Raw genomic sequence first — 16,356 nt, 5'->3', positions numbered from 1 at the left:
ACATGTAACTACTCCTTAATGTTAAATTACTCATTATTTATTTATCATAACTTTTTAAAGTGACAATTACAGCTGAATAGAAAACATATGTTTGCTTTTTACTCTACCATAAATCCTTTTACATTTGACTCTGTCAGGTTAGGTTACAGTGGTGGACAGAATAGTTGGAACCCCTCAGTTTAAGAAAGAAAGTCCACAATGCTCACTGAAATGACTTGAAACGTTCAAAAGTAACAATAAGTTAAAATTTATTGAAAATTAAATAATCAAAATCAGCCTTTACTTTTGAGTTGTTGATTAACAGAATTATTTAAAAAAACAAACTAATCTTTTTTGGGGTCAAATGTGTGATATTACATGCTTGGTCAAACAGAGTGCCACAGCACTTCTCCATGTCTGAGAGAAATTGTTCGAAGCAAATGATTTACAGCAGTCTGTATGTGTCTTCTATGCTGAGGGTTAAACACGGACACGTCTTTCAAATTAGCAACAAACCCAAAAATAAATCCACATTACTTGCTAAAAGGGCTTTAAAAGAGCAAAGCCATTATCAGAAAAGCTACCTCACAGCTCTGCCATAAGTCATAAAAAGTTTTGCAGATGCAAGTGAACAAGAACTCCTTTAGAGCCGACTGTGTTGCACTAGTTTAGCGTAGAAGACTGGTAACTCTGGTAGAGTACTGCAAGAAAATCTTTAGTTAAAAAGTGAGCCAAACTCAACACATAACAAGCTTTAATAATTATATCAAACGTTGACTAATAGAAACGTAAACTTTCAAAATCACACGTAACTTAAACTTTTTCAGCTGTATGAAAATAAATACTAACAAACTTGCATAAATATACTTAAAAAACATGTAATATTAGTATTTCAGAAGTGACTTGGGGAGTGATTTTGCATGGACAGATTCTTTTGGAAGTCGTTATGTGCCATCAATCTTTACCAATGTCTCAAAGATGTCTCAAAAGACGCATTTCAATATAGTTCAGCTCATAATTTTGGACAAAAGATTTTTTTTGATAATGCAATTTTTAGAATACCCAGCGTTCTTTTGACAATTTGTTAAAAGTTAATAGACCCGTACAATCAAAAAAAACTAACCAAGCAGAGGGGCGTAACGGTTAATCGATATATTCAACCAGATCGATCTGAGGCAAGTTGTTCATCGAATTGAACCATTAAAAATTAAATAGTTTAATCAATCTTGGAAAATACCAATTGGGATGAGGTACTATAGGTTTATTTTACTATAGCATAAAATCGACCAATCACAGCATCAACACACGTGTGATGTCATGAACACGGATCAGTCCATCATTCCAGTCCAATGTGTGGACAGACTTTGAATAAAGTCATGTGACCATCCAGTGTCTAGAATGTTCTAAGAATGTTCCCTTTGGATTCTCTGGATGTGGAAAAACAACAGTGGTGAACTTTAGGAAACTAACATGTGAATGGATTTGACATTCATTCTAGTTTACTTGTTGGTTTGGACACAGATTTCATTTAACTTGATGATCTGGAAGAAATCCAAGAATCTGGAAAACTGATCAGTAGCAGGAATTTCTGTCTGGAAGTTTGGATGAAGAGGATCTGGATCCACTTTAGGACAGAGGATCTGGATCCACTTTAGGACAGAGGATCTGGATCCACTTTAGGAAAGAGGATCTGGATCCACTTTAGGAAAGAGGATCTGGATCCACTTTAGGAAAGAGGATCTGGATCCACTTTAGGGCAGAGGATCTGGATCCACTTTAGGACAGAGGATCAGATCGTTCAGAATGAACAAGAATCAACTACGAATCCCATCGTCAACCACAAAAGATGATTTGAATCGAATTGTTCAAACGACTCTATACACTCCTACAACCAACAAACTACTACTAAAATATTCTAATAAATAAGACACATTGCTTAACAGAACCATTGTTTTGACTAATCTACAGGACATGTGCTACAAAAAGAGAGGAAAGAGGTCCACGATGAAGAGTCTCCTACACTTATTGACATAGTTAAGAAAATCTAAACAAATCAACGCACTTCTTCAAGTATGCATGTGGGAAATTTAATTTTTGGTTGTACTTTATTGGAAACAAAATAAATAAATTCCCCTTAAACATAGTAATGAAGTCTACTGTAAAGCATAGCTAAAGAGTTGACAGGAATAACCCTTTACCTGTGTTGACATCACACTCTGTATGAACATTTCCTGAGCATTCAGAAGCGTGCACATGTCAACTACATGCTTCTGGCTGAAACATGCATGATCTTGGATGGTAAAGGACAACATGCTTTAAACAACAGCTTCAATAAAACAAGACTATTCACTCCATATTGAACATATGTGGCAGTGTTTAAACAAGGTCAAGCTGGCAAATTGTTTATGTTGACGTTGGATGAGTTGGACAATTACAATATATTACACATGTATGTTAAAGGGGGAGGGGGGGCAGTATACGGGCTAATAACTCTGTCAAACTAGCTGAACGTGCAGTCAGGATAACAAACAACTGCCACCACCAAGAGTCACGCCAACAGAAAGTCACCTTAAAACAGAGCGAGTGGCAAGACTAATGGCATCAGAAGTGTTAGGAATGAAAGCTGAAGAATGGTTGATAGGTGATACGTTTGTCATGTGTGACTGAGGGCCTTACCTTGTCCATCAGACGCTGACAGTGCAGGTGAATTCAGCTTCGGCCGTTTGGTGCTGGGAGGTCCGTGATCGAGTAAGTTTTCAGCCATACCTCCTCCACGTCTGCCTAGATTTTTAGGTTGACTAACTGTAGGGTTTTCTTTTTTCCCCCCCCGAAAACTCCTTTTCGGTTAGCGCATTAGCAAGCTGGCAGCCCGCTAGCGTTCGCTAACTGGCTAACAGCTAGCTAATTGGCTGCTTCCAGCTAAGTTGACTGTTAGCAACTCCTCGCTGTGTCAGAGAGCCGTTCAAAAGAGATGCAATAGCGCCCCGCTTCGCCACCGCCATTCACCCCATGTTAATCCAACACCCAACACCCACATTATTGTCATTAAATAACCCCAACTACAACGATCCCCATGAACAGGACGCGTTTCGAAACGACCATTTAAAAAATCAGGTACAACACTGCAGCATTTCGGGAGACGGGCAATTGCTAGATGTTCAACGACGTACCCATTTTGCGTGACGTCAAATGTCTTCATGCAAAAATCGCGCAAAGCGCCCCCAAAATGCACAGATGCACACCAGTTTGTGTCTTAAAAAGCATACATATAGATACATAAAGTCATGACGTGGCCTCAGCTTACCAACGATTAATAATGCTCCTGAAAGGCGACACGAGCAGAAACGCCACACTCAGAAGGGGAAATCAGACATATACGGACCTATTTGTCCGACGACTACCAAGCTAGCTCCAGTTTTTGCGCATAAAATCACTTCTATGTATTTTCAAGCTTTGATTTTCGCTAAAAGGACGCTGTCATGTCCCAAGATGTATGTTTAATTTCTGAGTGAAACCCCGTGTTGAAACGAAATCCCAATTCCGAGCCACAACAAGATGGCGGCTGTTGATTCCTTCGATACAAAAAAGTTTTTTTTCTTTTCCAGATCGACTCTGGAGGGGGAGGGGTCACGCGCTCACGCCCTGCGTGAGCAGTACCCCGGTTACCCGCTAGGGGCGCTCGACGGCCGAACATGAGTCAAAACATTCCAAGTCTTCCCCTCTTTTGAGAATTCTCATTTTCATTTTATACATTAAAACAACTATGAATATTTATAGAAAATAAAAAAAACATAATTGTACTTTATTATTATACAATAAATATAATATTAATATGTCATAATTATTAATATATTTTGTAATCTTAGTATTTAAATCAAGAATGATTTTTTATATAAATTTCCCAATCACCTGTTATATATTAATTTATTTTTGCTTAACAGTTGTTTTTATAAGTAAACATTTCTCAGTGAATGCTGCTGTAAATGAAAGTTAAAAAAAACATTTCAGTGAAGTTGTCCCTCAGCCTGTATGGTTAACTGATCATCATTTAAAATTCTTTCCAGACATTGTATGACAAGCCAAATGCAAACAAAGCCTTATGTCTGATCCACTCTGGAAGTGCAAAGCCACAAACACGCCAAACACTCAACTTAACAGTCGACGCACAGCCACTGGGTACATTTTGAGCATTTTCAACCTATGAAATATCCATCTTCCGTGGGCCATGCGTGATATACGTCATACATAAGTGTTTCTTGCGTTCTTCGATGTGCGCAGACGTCCGACGAGGGTTTCGGCTGACGTGTCTTTACGTGAATTCGGTTTGGAGCTGTTGAACAATTTTCAACCGTGCAATATGTGCCTCCTGTACGTAGCAGTGGCTGTGTGGCACGGCCTTGACCCCTCACACCTTTACGTTCACGTTAACTAGTGTTCACTTCAATTGTTGCCTTCAAATGCACACTGAAGATTTCTTCTTAAAGATTTATTTCTCTCATGTTGGAAAAAAAAGGGGAGAAAATCTTTTCAACACTTACACATACAGACTCACAGTAAATCAGTATTTTTTCTTTTTTTTTTTGGATAAAATCTGTCACATGCACAATGTATAAAAATCATCTGTGACAAAAATAACTGTAAAAACACGGAGTGCTTTGTGCAAATGTGTGTAGATTACGATTATGTGTTGATAGTCGATACATGGATAACATGCACAAAACAAACAATTTACATTTCATTCATGAACACAAATCATATGCACTGTAATGCAAACACTGTCTAACCTGTGCCCCAAACTCATTGAATACCTTGTACTAAGTATGAAACGCCATAGAGCGGTTTTCTTTGTGTGTGTTTTTTGAAGCCCTCAGACTATACCATTTCACATTTTCCCTTTATTTTTCTGTCTTAAATTCCACTCAAACTATTTCAACAAGAGAAATAACAAATCTATCACTGATTCACAAAGCTGCTGTTTTTTTTTCTTTACCAACATTTTTACCACCTTTATAGAAAAAACACACCCTGTCATTCACCACCATGGGTTTCGTGTCAGAGTTCCATGTTTCATGTCCAGCATAAACCTGAAAAGAGTGGTGATGAAATTAAATAAAAGGATCATGAATAAAGATTTTAAACTCAGAGGAACAATGTCATCCAATGAAGAAGAAACCCAACAGCTTACACGCAAACAGTGTTGATCTGGCAGTGCTCATTTTTGTGCTGCTTCTGGCATTGTGCGTCTGGTTGGTGCGTCCTAGTTGGCGACATTTGAAAAATAGTTGCGTTTTCCTATTGTCTGGTTCATACAACTGACTGGATATCAGGTCGTTGCATAACTGATGAGCTTCATCAGGCATGCTTGGTTTAAAAAAACGTGCAGTGCAGGGGAACGTCGGCATCAGCAATGGGAAACTGGTCTGAGTAGAGACCCTGTAGTCCGAAACTCTACCATCACGTGACAACATAAGGCAGAACGGTGAGTGACACTAATGCGTCTCTGTCAGATATAGTTGGTTCTTAATGTTTGGCAAAAACATTAATTTTAATAATACCAAATATTCTTAATTTTGTGCTTGTAGTGATACTTTTTTAGTCTCGGGCTACAGTGATTGTTGCTTCTTTGGGTTTTTGTATTTATGCGACATGGATGAAGCGTTGTGATAACCACAGCTTACACACACAAATGAAACATTCACCAAATTAAAAGGCACTGGTTGTTCACAATACACAATGGCAGTGGAAAGCAAAGCCTTCTGCAGATGACAGCCTGGAAAGCAGAGATGGACGCCCATCACTTGAATCATCTCTCAATCTTTGCAAAGGGCCACGTTGTTCTACAGAAAAGACACTGGGACACGGAGGTTGACCCTCCTCCAGAGGGCGAGGTGAGAAAACCTAAATATTCTTTTGCATTCCTTTTCACATTCTGCAACCTATAGATTCTGTACAGACAACGAACAGTTTAAACGGGAGCTGAAGGGTGGCTTAACCGAATGGTGAAGCTTTTCTACTGTTCATTTTTAGTGAAATGTATTGTAGATATGAACAGATTGTAGGGAAGTGCGTTGAAGGGCAAAGACAAAAGCACAAACTAAGTTTAGATCACTGAACACAGCCAGACAATTATTCACACCATTTTAGCTTCTGGAAAAGATACAAAAGAAACATTCAGGGAAACATTTGTCCAATTAAAAGTTGTGGAAATCATTGTCGGAGCGTTTTCTGTGACATACATTCATACACTATCCTCAGTACAACAACAGGATGACTTCAAACAAGCTCACTGAAACTGTCTTAAAGAATAATACACTCATTATGTAGGCACCATAACACAATCAAGTAGTTCAGGTTGCGCTGCACCCAGGGAACACTCAGTTAAAGTGGCACGACATTGATACAGTAGACGGTTCCACTTGGAGATAGACTATAACAGTAGCAACCCGTCGACTCAAGTCACACACCAAAAGGCAGGGGACACGCTTGATGCGTGACGCATCGTTAGAAAAGCATCACCAAATGGTTTCTTTTTCCCCCACGAAGGCAAATAATAAACAACCTTAGCGTTTAATCACAGGACTGCCCAGTCTGTGTAGCCTTGATGTGAAGTCACTCCAAGTACAAAGCGATAGTCCCTTTCCCACTCCATTCTAAACTTTCATTTTAATGCTCCTTTTAATAAGCAGGTCTATTAAACAATCCGTTTGAAACACCCAATTCCTCCTAAAGGCCAGCATTGATTTATTTCCAATAATTTCAAGAGAACACATTTTTAGTACTTTATAAGTGTATTGGAGTTCTGCACAGATCTAATCCATTTATTTAATTATTTCTCTCCAATTGAAAATGCATAGAAAAGCTAAATAAAAACGCAAAAGAAAAACTCACAAACAAAAAAGTGTCTTTTACATTATTTGTCCCTTTTTAAACTTGCATTCCAAACTGTTTGTGTTTCTTGACGATCATGGTGGCTTGTAGGCATTCACTGTATGTGAGAACTGGACCGAGTCAGAGTGATGTCATCCACTGAAAATGCTTTACTCCAGGCTCCAACCAAAAAGTCAATTCAGTCGCAATTTTTTCACGATACAGATGCCGCCATGTTGGAGCCAGACATCATCAGTGAGCAGAAATCAGTCCGAGCCAATGTTTCTATGGGAACCACTTTCGTCAATCAGGAGTGAGCTTGTTGGAAGGCCACACCCCTACCATTTGAAAATGGGCTGCACAAAATCTGTCAAAGGTTTTGAATGTTGGACATGGGAGCCAGCAGGCTCCACCTACTTTTATTGAGACATCTGATTGGTCAGTTTATAACTTGAACTTTAAAAATATACCATGAAAGAAAAGAGGATTACCAAGATGTTAAAAAAAGGTATCAGATACAGAACGGTTATTCCGACCAATAGAAGGACTGAATAACTGTTTTTTTCTCTATTGACGTCTATGGAATTTTGGCTTCTTAAAGCCACTTCATGTTTAGAACGCCAGGGGGGAGGAGTCACTTAGTCCAGTCCTTGTATACAGTCAATGGTTGTGGGAGACGATACTGTAAGGTATGGGGGTCTTAATGTCCTCAGAGGCAGATTACTATACTTTCTGAATTAGTAGTTTTAATTTAGGTTTGACAGCACATCTTTTCACTGACAAAAGGGAGAAAGTTGTAAATTTAAAAGACGGAGTGTACATTTACTCAGCATGTCTAAAGTGCTTTATTGTTTTCTTTATTGTTTTAGGCTTTTATGCAGATCATACAGATCCACGTGACCTCATTTAAATTACATTTTATTGTTGGATTTAAAAACTTTTCCTAATCCTAATTAGAAGCAAATACTGGTAATAACTACCCACAACAAGTGGTTGAAAAACAATGTGCAAGAGCTGTGCTTGATGTGCATGTAGCTACTACTCAAATGATATTGGATGGAGCTTGCTTTTATGCATCTTCTTGAAAATGGAACCCAAGCATCCGTGAATACTGCATTTAAGTTCTCACATCAAAGCAGAACATCTGGATTAGTGAGCTTTATGCAATTCCCCCCCTTTTCCCATTATTTCCTGCCCAACCCATTATACTGCACTGGCTTTTATTTAAAACAATTCCCTCAAGTGATGTAAAAAATTTGATCAAGTAAAAAAAACTGGCATGACACGACAGTAAATATTTGTAAAGAAATACTTGAAAAGCATGGAGTAAGAAACCACAACTTGGCTTGCGGCCTCAAGTTCTTAAAACTTGTTTTCCTTTGTTCACTGTTGTCCTTAAGGCACTTAATGAAAATTTATCAAGACAAATCACGAACAACGTCAAAAATAACCTTCCCTCTGAACCTTTTTAATCCCTTTGTTGCTGTTTTAATCTACTGTGCTCCACACAGATCTGACCCACCATGATCCGCCGTGGAACGGAGGCTCCTCCTCCATGAGGATAGTCAGATCGCTGATGTCCATGTCCATCATACCGCACTCCAAAGAAGAGACAACCTGCCCTTATTTGTTAACAGTCCAGCACAAGAAACACCAGGGATCAGAGGCGAGCAAAAAACTCCTCGGTGAGTTTTGTGAGCTCGTTGCTTTCTTCTTCTTCCACTTCTTCCTCCTGGAGTGCAAGAGGAGCAGCGCTAGCTCCTGGCGCTTGCTCAGAATGGGAAGGGGTGGGAAAGTCTGTTTTCGAGGACTGCTGATGTAATTTCTCTGCATCTCTGTGTCCTACATTCCTCACCTCAGTGGACTTGGCCGGTCCAGACTCCACCCCGGCCAAAGCAGGCCTTAAAGTGCATTGAAATTCAGGGACAAACACTGAAAGAGAAGAGGAAAGGGGACAGGGGGACGAAGATGGAGGAGCTCCCAACTGGAAAGAAGACACCTCAGTCTGATTGACAGGCACTGACATGGACAAATGTCCACCTCCTGCTCCCATCTCAGTCCCATCCTGGAAAGCACTGTCTCCACTTTTGGGGTAAAGGAAAGTCCTCATTTGGCCTTTGCCCTTAACATTCACAGTTCCTCTGTATTCAAAGTCTAAGCCCATGTCACTGAGCACCGTATGGCTCTCCTCGCTCACCTGCACCCGACACTCCACACCTGTGGAGTCCATTCGACTGGCAATGTTGACTGTGTCTCCCCAGATGTCATAGAGCAGCTTGGTGGTGCCGATCACTCCGGCCGTCAAAGGTCCGTGGTTGAAGCCGATGCGAAGCTTGAAACCAAAGCCCAGCATGTTCTTGTTAAAATCGTCCAGGACGCCCATCATCTCCAGGGCAAAGTTAAAAAGCGCCCTCAGGTGTGCATGCGGACAATCGTCTTCAGTCTCTGCCAGCTGCTGAACGTTCAGGCCTGACGCCGCCATGTAGGTGGAGCCAATCGTCTTGATTTTCTCCACACTTTTGAATTCAGGTTTTCGAAGGAGTTCATCAAAATCTCCAATTAGCTCATTAAGGACCCGATAGCATTCTTTTCCTCCCTCGTAGCTCTCTTCGTAGAACTCACTGAAGTTAACAATGCTGGCAAAGATCACACCAACGCTGTCGTGGTTCTTGGAGTAGCTCTGGGTCACCTAAATGAGAAAATACATTAAAAAGGAACAACAAAACACACATTCTCATCACAGGTGAGTCCTGGTATTGGGCTGGAGTAACTTTAACCCTTTAACACCAGAGCTTTTTCTTCAGTGTTGACATTCTTTTGACTACTGGAACTCGTCAGCCGTTGACTCAATTAACGTAATTCTAGTGGACTGAAGCGGAAAAAAACAGCTTTTCACCTATTTGCATCACTTTACAGGAGTGACGGGCTTACAAAATCAATGAGAATCAGCTGATTCTGTGGCGGAGAACAGCATTAAGTGTTGCATAATGGCGGGAAGCCGATGAAAAGCCGCCTTTCTCTGCTTAGAACCAGCAGATTCGTGGTAAACACGTTAACGGCCGAAGAGAGATGGTATGTGAAAGAGCGGGTGTTATTCAGACGTCTACATCTCTGGTGAATGGGTTAACGATAACTCATCAGAACATCTGAACGAAAAGACAACAAATTAGAAAAACACCATCAAGTGTTTATCTAAATGGCATAAAAACCTTGAGTTGGTCGGCAACATGGATCGGGATAATGTTGCCGAGAAGCCACTCCGCCTGGTCTCGCATTGTTTGGATTTTGGCACGGTGCTTGTCGGCCTCCACGTTGCCATGGTAATGGAGACGGTAACTGACTTCAAACTCCCGATTAAGGAACCAGACCAGAAGAAGAAGTAAGAAGAAGGCCAGGACGGCCTCTGGCACCAAAAGGTCAAACAGACAACGAGAAGCGCCGGAGCTGGATTGGCATACTTCCAGGGTCGACATAGAAGTGTTTAGTCTGGGAGAAAAAAACAACAAAACAGACAAAAATGAAGCAGGAAGACTAATAGAACAAGGAACCAATTATATAGGATGTGCTTATATAAGATGCTCTGAAAGAACTCCCTTTTTTTGTCAAAGATAAATCCAATCAGCACCGGTTTGCTCTTTTCTATGTTTAAACTACCGTTCTCTCTCTGCTTTATTGTTATTGTGCTTCATTTTACTTTCTATTGTTGTTTTTTTACATGCATGTTTCTTAAAAGCTCTGTGCACCACAGGTGTGACACAACTGAATTGAATTGAACTGTCTTGCCCTGATGGTAAATCTATCACAAGAAGACGAAAATGGCAGACAAGCTGGTTTCATATGACATAAATGAACTTCTCCAATGGCCGGGTGAATCCTGGACTCTGATTGGCTGCAGGGGGTCCAGTAAAAAGGGATCATGATCTGCTAAAAAAGTAGTTCTGGTCTCATCGCCTGACTGTTCTGTATCATTGCTCTGGCCTAAACACCAGTTGGTAACCATGGCAACAGAAAAGTGGAACATAGGTGGACAGACGTTCCACAGTCGATCCCAGCAGATCGACCCAGCAGATTGGTGTTGATGGTCCCATTGGACCATCAACACCAATCTGCTGGGTCGATCTGCCAATGTGGACTTTACTGTCAAACACTTTGTTGTCTTTCTGTCTCCTTGACCTCATTGACAAGCGGGAAGAGGAGAACTTTCCTCTGAAATGAAGCTTTGGGTCCCTGAAGGTGACGTTTAGCAGATAAACCGCTTTCCTCTGCTGGTTAGTCCTCATCCAGCAGCAGAGCCAGAGGCTGCTTCTGGAGCTGTTGCCGTGACAACGCGACACAACTTATCAAAGAGTCAGCTTGTTGTTAAAAAATAATTTTGCTGTCATTTTATTTATTTTCTTTCTCTCCTTGTGGGTGCCGCCCATTTCATGACGTCATCCTAGAGCCGGCCTCTCCAGCGTGTCTGCGGTTTTCCCACGAAAACAAATAATCCAATCTGATCGATGTTCACATGAAAGCTGATCACCGCTAGCTCCACTGAGAAAGTGGGCGTGTGTGTTAGTCTGGGGGCGGGGCTGGCAGTGCAGACTCTTCCTGGAAGGGGCGGTTCCTCACTTTGTGATGTCACAATGTGAGGACCCGCTAGTTTTGGTGGATTGGGAGGGGCTGGAGCTCAGAGAGCAGGTTTTTACAGGAATACTCAGAAATGCATGTATGAGTTAAATATCACTTCGGGTTGTTTATAGTGAGAAAAGAACATTAAAAAAACTTAAAAGCTGAAAAAGTTGATTTAGCACAGGGGTCTCAAACTTTCGGCCCGTGGGCTATTTGCGGCCCCCAAGATGATGTTTTGCGGCCCCTGCCTTAATATGAAAGTTTAATGATAATGCGTCCTGCCAGTTTTTTTTTAAATGACACTTTTGGAGTGTTGTGAGTGGAGCTGATAAAACAACCAACAGGCGAAGCTGCAGCGAGACTGAAGGAGAACAGGAAGTTTAAATCTGCCTCTCCCTCTCAGTATGATCTGTGTTATTATATCTTTATAATTATTTTAATGTTTTGTAATTTTTGTACTGGTAGCCTTTTTTAATCAATAGGTATTTTAAAATATTTGACAGGTGATGTTGGAGCAAAAACAAAAACATACATCACACACCAGGTGATCTGCGTTGCGTCCACCTGGGTGATCTCAAACATGACCGGCTGCTCTACAATAACTTGTGACCAGGGTTTAAATGTGCAAAAAGTCATAAGAAAGAAAATCCAAAAGTGGTTACTGAATTTCGTTTCTCTTTTACTGATTTGTGGTTTAAAGAATCTTCTTTCACTTTCGGTTTCTCCCATCAGGGGTCGCCACAGCGAAACAACCTTCCCATGAGGATGAGTCGCATGGATAACTTGGCAGTGTTTTATTTACTTATTATTTATTTACTTATTGATTTTTTTATTTAGGTATTTTATTTGATTTGAATGAGAGTTCTATAGGTATATTTTGTACAGAAAAGCAATAATCATAGAGTATAGTTAATAGTATAGTATGTGTTCCATACAAATGTACTGGCTCTCAGACACTCAGTTGCGGCCCTCCCTCAGCTAGACCCTGCCTTCAGTGGCCCCCAGGTAAATTGAGTTTGAGACCCTTGATTTAGCATGATACAGGCCCTTTAAATGTTTACTTAGGAATAACAAGGTTTACAATATTGGAACAACAAATGTACAAAACGAATATAAATGATGGGAGTAAATCTTAATCAGATTGTTTAAATATTGCAATGTTGGCTCAATGGAAGTGATGTAATATTCACAGATGGATGAACTGATCGGGTAGACCAGATATGGACGAGTGGTTCAGGGAAGAGCATATTATAGAGTTGTTCATGTGAAAGTATTGAGCACAACACTCAAATCTCAGAGTCACCACATGGATCCATGGCCTCCATCAGCAGCACTGGGAAGGACTTCTTTTCTACTGGAGAGTCTGACAACATCCATTAGGGAGCAGCACAGGGGATGGAGATCTTTGATACTTTCCAAGGACCAAAAAAAACTGTTTTATGAAATACAACAATGCTAGTCCATCAAGTGAACGAGTGGAAGGACTTTTTACTTTTAGGAATTTTGGTGCTGACTTAAAAATCAGTGATAATTGTAAGGCAGTGAAATATAACAAACTTATTTGGATTCAAGAAAAAAAAACACACATCTACAACATGCAAATTCATAAATGTATTTAAGATTTCTGGTTTGTAGAAAAATATATATATTTTGTTGACATTTTCTGTAATTAGGAAGATTGATTACATTATTCAGATCCTGTAACTTTTTCATTGATTATTCATTTCAGATATTGATGTTGACAAGTTAACTAAACGCCAATGATGCAACTCTAGAGAAAAAGGAAGGGGGTGTACTACCCATTGAAAGGTATGATCGTTATAAAAACCCAATGTTAAGTTTATCCATTTGTTCAGTCTTCATATACATACAAAAATGCTCCATGGACGTCTGGTTGTCACTAAAATTGCCAGCATGGGCAGAATGAGTCATTTCCAGCACATTCAGTCGTTAGTATGACTGGTGCCAACTGGGGAATACGCTAAAGACACACAGATATGCAGTTATTGGAGCTGGTATTGGAGTGCTTTTGCTCCTGTTGACCCTTTAAATATCATTCATTAATTAAGCCTCTCTGTTTCTATGGAGACACTCACCCATCAACTGGCACGCTGTTATTCCTCCAGCTGAAAGAGTTGAGAGCAGTTTCAGTCAGGAAAAGAGACCGATCAAATACAGACAAAGACATGCATGCAATCTCCAAAAATCAAAATAGGAATAAAATGCAGGTCTGTGTGTTTCAGGCAAACCGGCAGCTATTTCCAAACCAAGTGATTAAAGCCTTAGTCACATGCATCCCTACAGGGGGGTTGACCCGTACGAGTTCTGGGGTTTTTGGGTTGTCCGCGTCCGTGGAGGGTCATGGAGAAGAGCGGCTGCATAATTTTGCTGTTCCCTTGAGGCTCGTACGACCACCTAAAGGGACGTCATGAAAACGGAACGTGCCATTGTTGTGCGTGTGGTAAGTGTGTCATGTAAGGACATGTATGGACAATGGAAGTTCCACACACTTATGACGTACAGGTGATGCTGTTGTACGGCGTCCTCCCGCCACGCTCTAGTCGTTAGTGAGGTGGCTCCTTACTGACCACACATAGTGCGCGCACAGGGTGTGCACGTGATCCGTAAGTGTCTGTAGGACATCCACACAAACTTTACTCTGATTATCTCATTTCCAACAGACAGGCTGCAGTGAGGAGCGTGCACGGATCACATGGAACAGATCTAACGGCTCCTTGTTCAGTCTGAGCGGTTTGAAGACATTAAAATCTGTACGACACGCCTGCGTCTCACCTGCTTCCTCTTACGTGTTGTTTAAGTGTTTCTATAGGACCTGTCGCCGCAGCATGAAGGTTACGGTGGCCGAGAGATGTTTACATTTAAGATACAACAAATCCCGTAACAAATGAACAAATACTGAAACACAACAACGAAAGCCGAGACACAGCTTCTAACAAAAAGTAATATAAATCCAATCATGTATGATTTTATAACGTTGTTACTGTTTTCTTTATGTAGATATTTTAAATACATGAAATGGTCCAAAAGCATTTGGACTACTACAATAAAAGTTACAACAATGTTTAGCAAGGTAAAGTTTTTGTCTCACTTCTGGTATTAAGGGTAATCATTTCCGTTAAGCAGCCGGCCGGCAAAACACGACAGCAGAAGATGGAGAAGAAATTAAGGAAAGCGAGCAGCTGTAGTGTTTCTGGATTTGGTCATTTGCACTCGGATTTGCTGTGGTGTTTCAGGACTCTGTCATTTGTTCTGGGATTTGTTGTTGTTGTAACTTAAACGTAAATGTGTCTAGCACCTCTCGGCCACCGTAGAACGTAGACAAAATGTGCATAAAGATTTTCTCTCTACAGCTTCACTGAGCGGTCTAAGACCTTCATGTTTCATGACCCGTGTGCCTCGTCCAAGTTGGACCACGTTTCACCCACAGACAGCCCGTATCCACCCCGTTGTGACTAAGGCTGAGTAGTTCCAATATTTTTTACTGAACATGTGATATTTGTAACCTTGTATTTGCCTAAATAGTTGCTGGTGAGTCTTGCAAATGTGACATTGCTACTTGAGTTTAGACCTTTGTAAACTGTGGTGAGTGTGCTGGAGTACCTGCCCAGGTTCAGCAATAGGAGCAGAGTGACCCCTGTAGTAGTGGCCAAAGCTGAGCGCATCCAAAAACTCAGCTGACAGAAGTTACAGTACTGAATGATGGCGAGGATGGCAGCACAGCAGAGAAACACTGTAACCTGGAAGAGAAACAAGAAATGATCAATAAAGTCAAGACACAGGAAAATATTTCAACTACTTTGCTTTTCCAGTATCAAAAGTAAACGAGTGGACAGCAGATGCATGTCTGAAGAAGCAGAAGATCCTGAAGAAATGCACAGGGAAAACATGCAATCTGCACACGGGACAGTCCCAGCTGGGATTTGAACCAGAGTCTTGCTAACCACATGCTAACCACTACACCTATGAAAGCTGAGATTGATGTGATCTGATGTCATCCTGCTTTCTGCCTCCTCCACCAAAGAGGCGGTGGTGGACGTCTGCAGACATTGGTCTGCTGCTGCCTCATCATGAACATCCACGGAGGGAAATCTCACAGGGACCCGAGCCTCCCCTTAGCAACAACCTGGCCTGGACCATCACCACCCATGTACCGTACAGGACGGCCCAAAGCAGGCTGCGGTCCTCAGGAGTGGCCGCCTCACTCCTAAGGATGTGGCATCAGCCATCCTGCACGGCGCCCCCAACTGGAGCGGCAGCATCACAGACAGAAAAAGGAAGAAGCTAGACAAAATCATCAAGAAGTCCAGCTCCTTCCCCCTGAAAGCATTCAGGGAAGCAGAGGGGTCCTGGGTGAACTAGCAACCTTGCTGGACCCCCTATCCTACCGTTTGCAGGACCCTGGAGGGCAGCTTCAGGAACAGATTGATCCACCTGCACCGTGTGGAGGAGAGGTCTCTCTGCTTTTCCTTCCTGCTGCGGTCAGACTCTACAATAAACATCTGTGATCCAACGTTTACACCCACCAGTCCTTAAAATCTGTCCCAAAATCATATTCTGCTTAACTGTACACAACTGTCTCCTTTTATTTATTTTGGTACTTGACCTCATATAAGTATGTGTTTACATACATACACCACAAAAAACAGGGTCCCTGGAAACAAGTCAAAAATGTTGAAAATGTTCTTTAAATAGGCTTAACATTTGAAAATGGGGTCAGAAAAATGATCATCCACAAACCTTATTCGAAGAAAACTAAGACATTTTTTTATTTTGCTATTGAAAAACCTTCTTGATTTGCTTTGATTCGAAATTGTTTATTTCCAGCAATCAAATAAGAACAATGCACAAAAAATTCATCAGTTAATTAGAGATTAAATC

General features: G+C 41.1%; 2 protein-coding genes across 7 annotated transcripts in view; both read right to left on the bottom strand.

The window, feature by feature from the left end:
* The window catches only part of LOC101163392 (CREB-binding protein), a 42,933-nt gene extending 39,366 nt beyond the window's left edge, over nucleotides 1-3,567 (bottom strand). For 4 of the 5 annotated variants that reach the window (XM_023961013.1, XM_023961014.1, XM_023961018.1 and 1 more), the window contains exon 1: nucleotides 2,656-3,567. In XM_023961013.1, the coding sequence (XP_023816781.1) occupies nucleotides 2,656-2,743 (88 nt within the window). In that variant the 5' untranslated portion in view covers nucleotides 2,744-3,567. The remainder of the gene's footprint in view (nucleotides 1-2,655) is intronic. The other variant, XM_020706435.2, reaches the window with a different exon arrangement.
* An 883-nt stretch (nucleotides 3,568-4,450) lies between these two features.
* Nucleotides 4,451-16,356, bottom strand: part of LOC101163149 (adenylate cyclase type 9) — a 51,388-nt gene continuing 39,482 nt past the window's right edge. For both annotated transcript variants that reach the window (XM_011480969.3, XM_023961011.1), the window contains exons 9-12: nucleotides 15,079-15,215; nucleotides 13,554-13,583; nucleotides 10,056-10,332; nucleotides 4,451-9,535 (exon numbers count right to left, since the gene is read on the bottom strand). In XM_011480969.3, the coding sequence (XP_011479271.1) occupies nucleotides 8,507-9,535; nucleotides 10,056-10,332; nucleotides 13,554-13,583; nucleotides 15,079-15,215 (1,473 nt within the window). In that variant the 3' untranslated portion in view covers nucleotides 4,451-8,506. The remainder of the gene's footprint in view (nucleotides 9,536-10,055; nucleotides 10,333-13,553; nucleotides 13,584-15,078; nucleotides 15,216-16,356) is intronic.

The sequence above is a fragment of the Oryzias latipes genome, chromosome 1, assembly GCF_002234675.1.
Source record: "Oryzias latipes chromosome 1, ASM223467v1".
Lineage (NCBI taxonomy): Eukaryota > Metazoa > Chordata > Actinopteri > Beloniformes > Adrianichthyidae > Oryzias > Oryzias latipes.
Note: the sequence above shows the minus strand (reverse complement) of the source record. Positions and strands in the feature narration are given on the sequence as shown.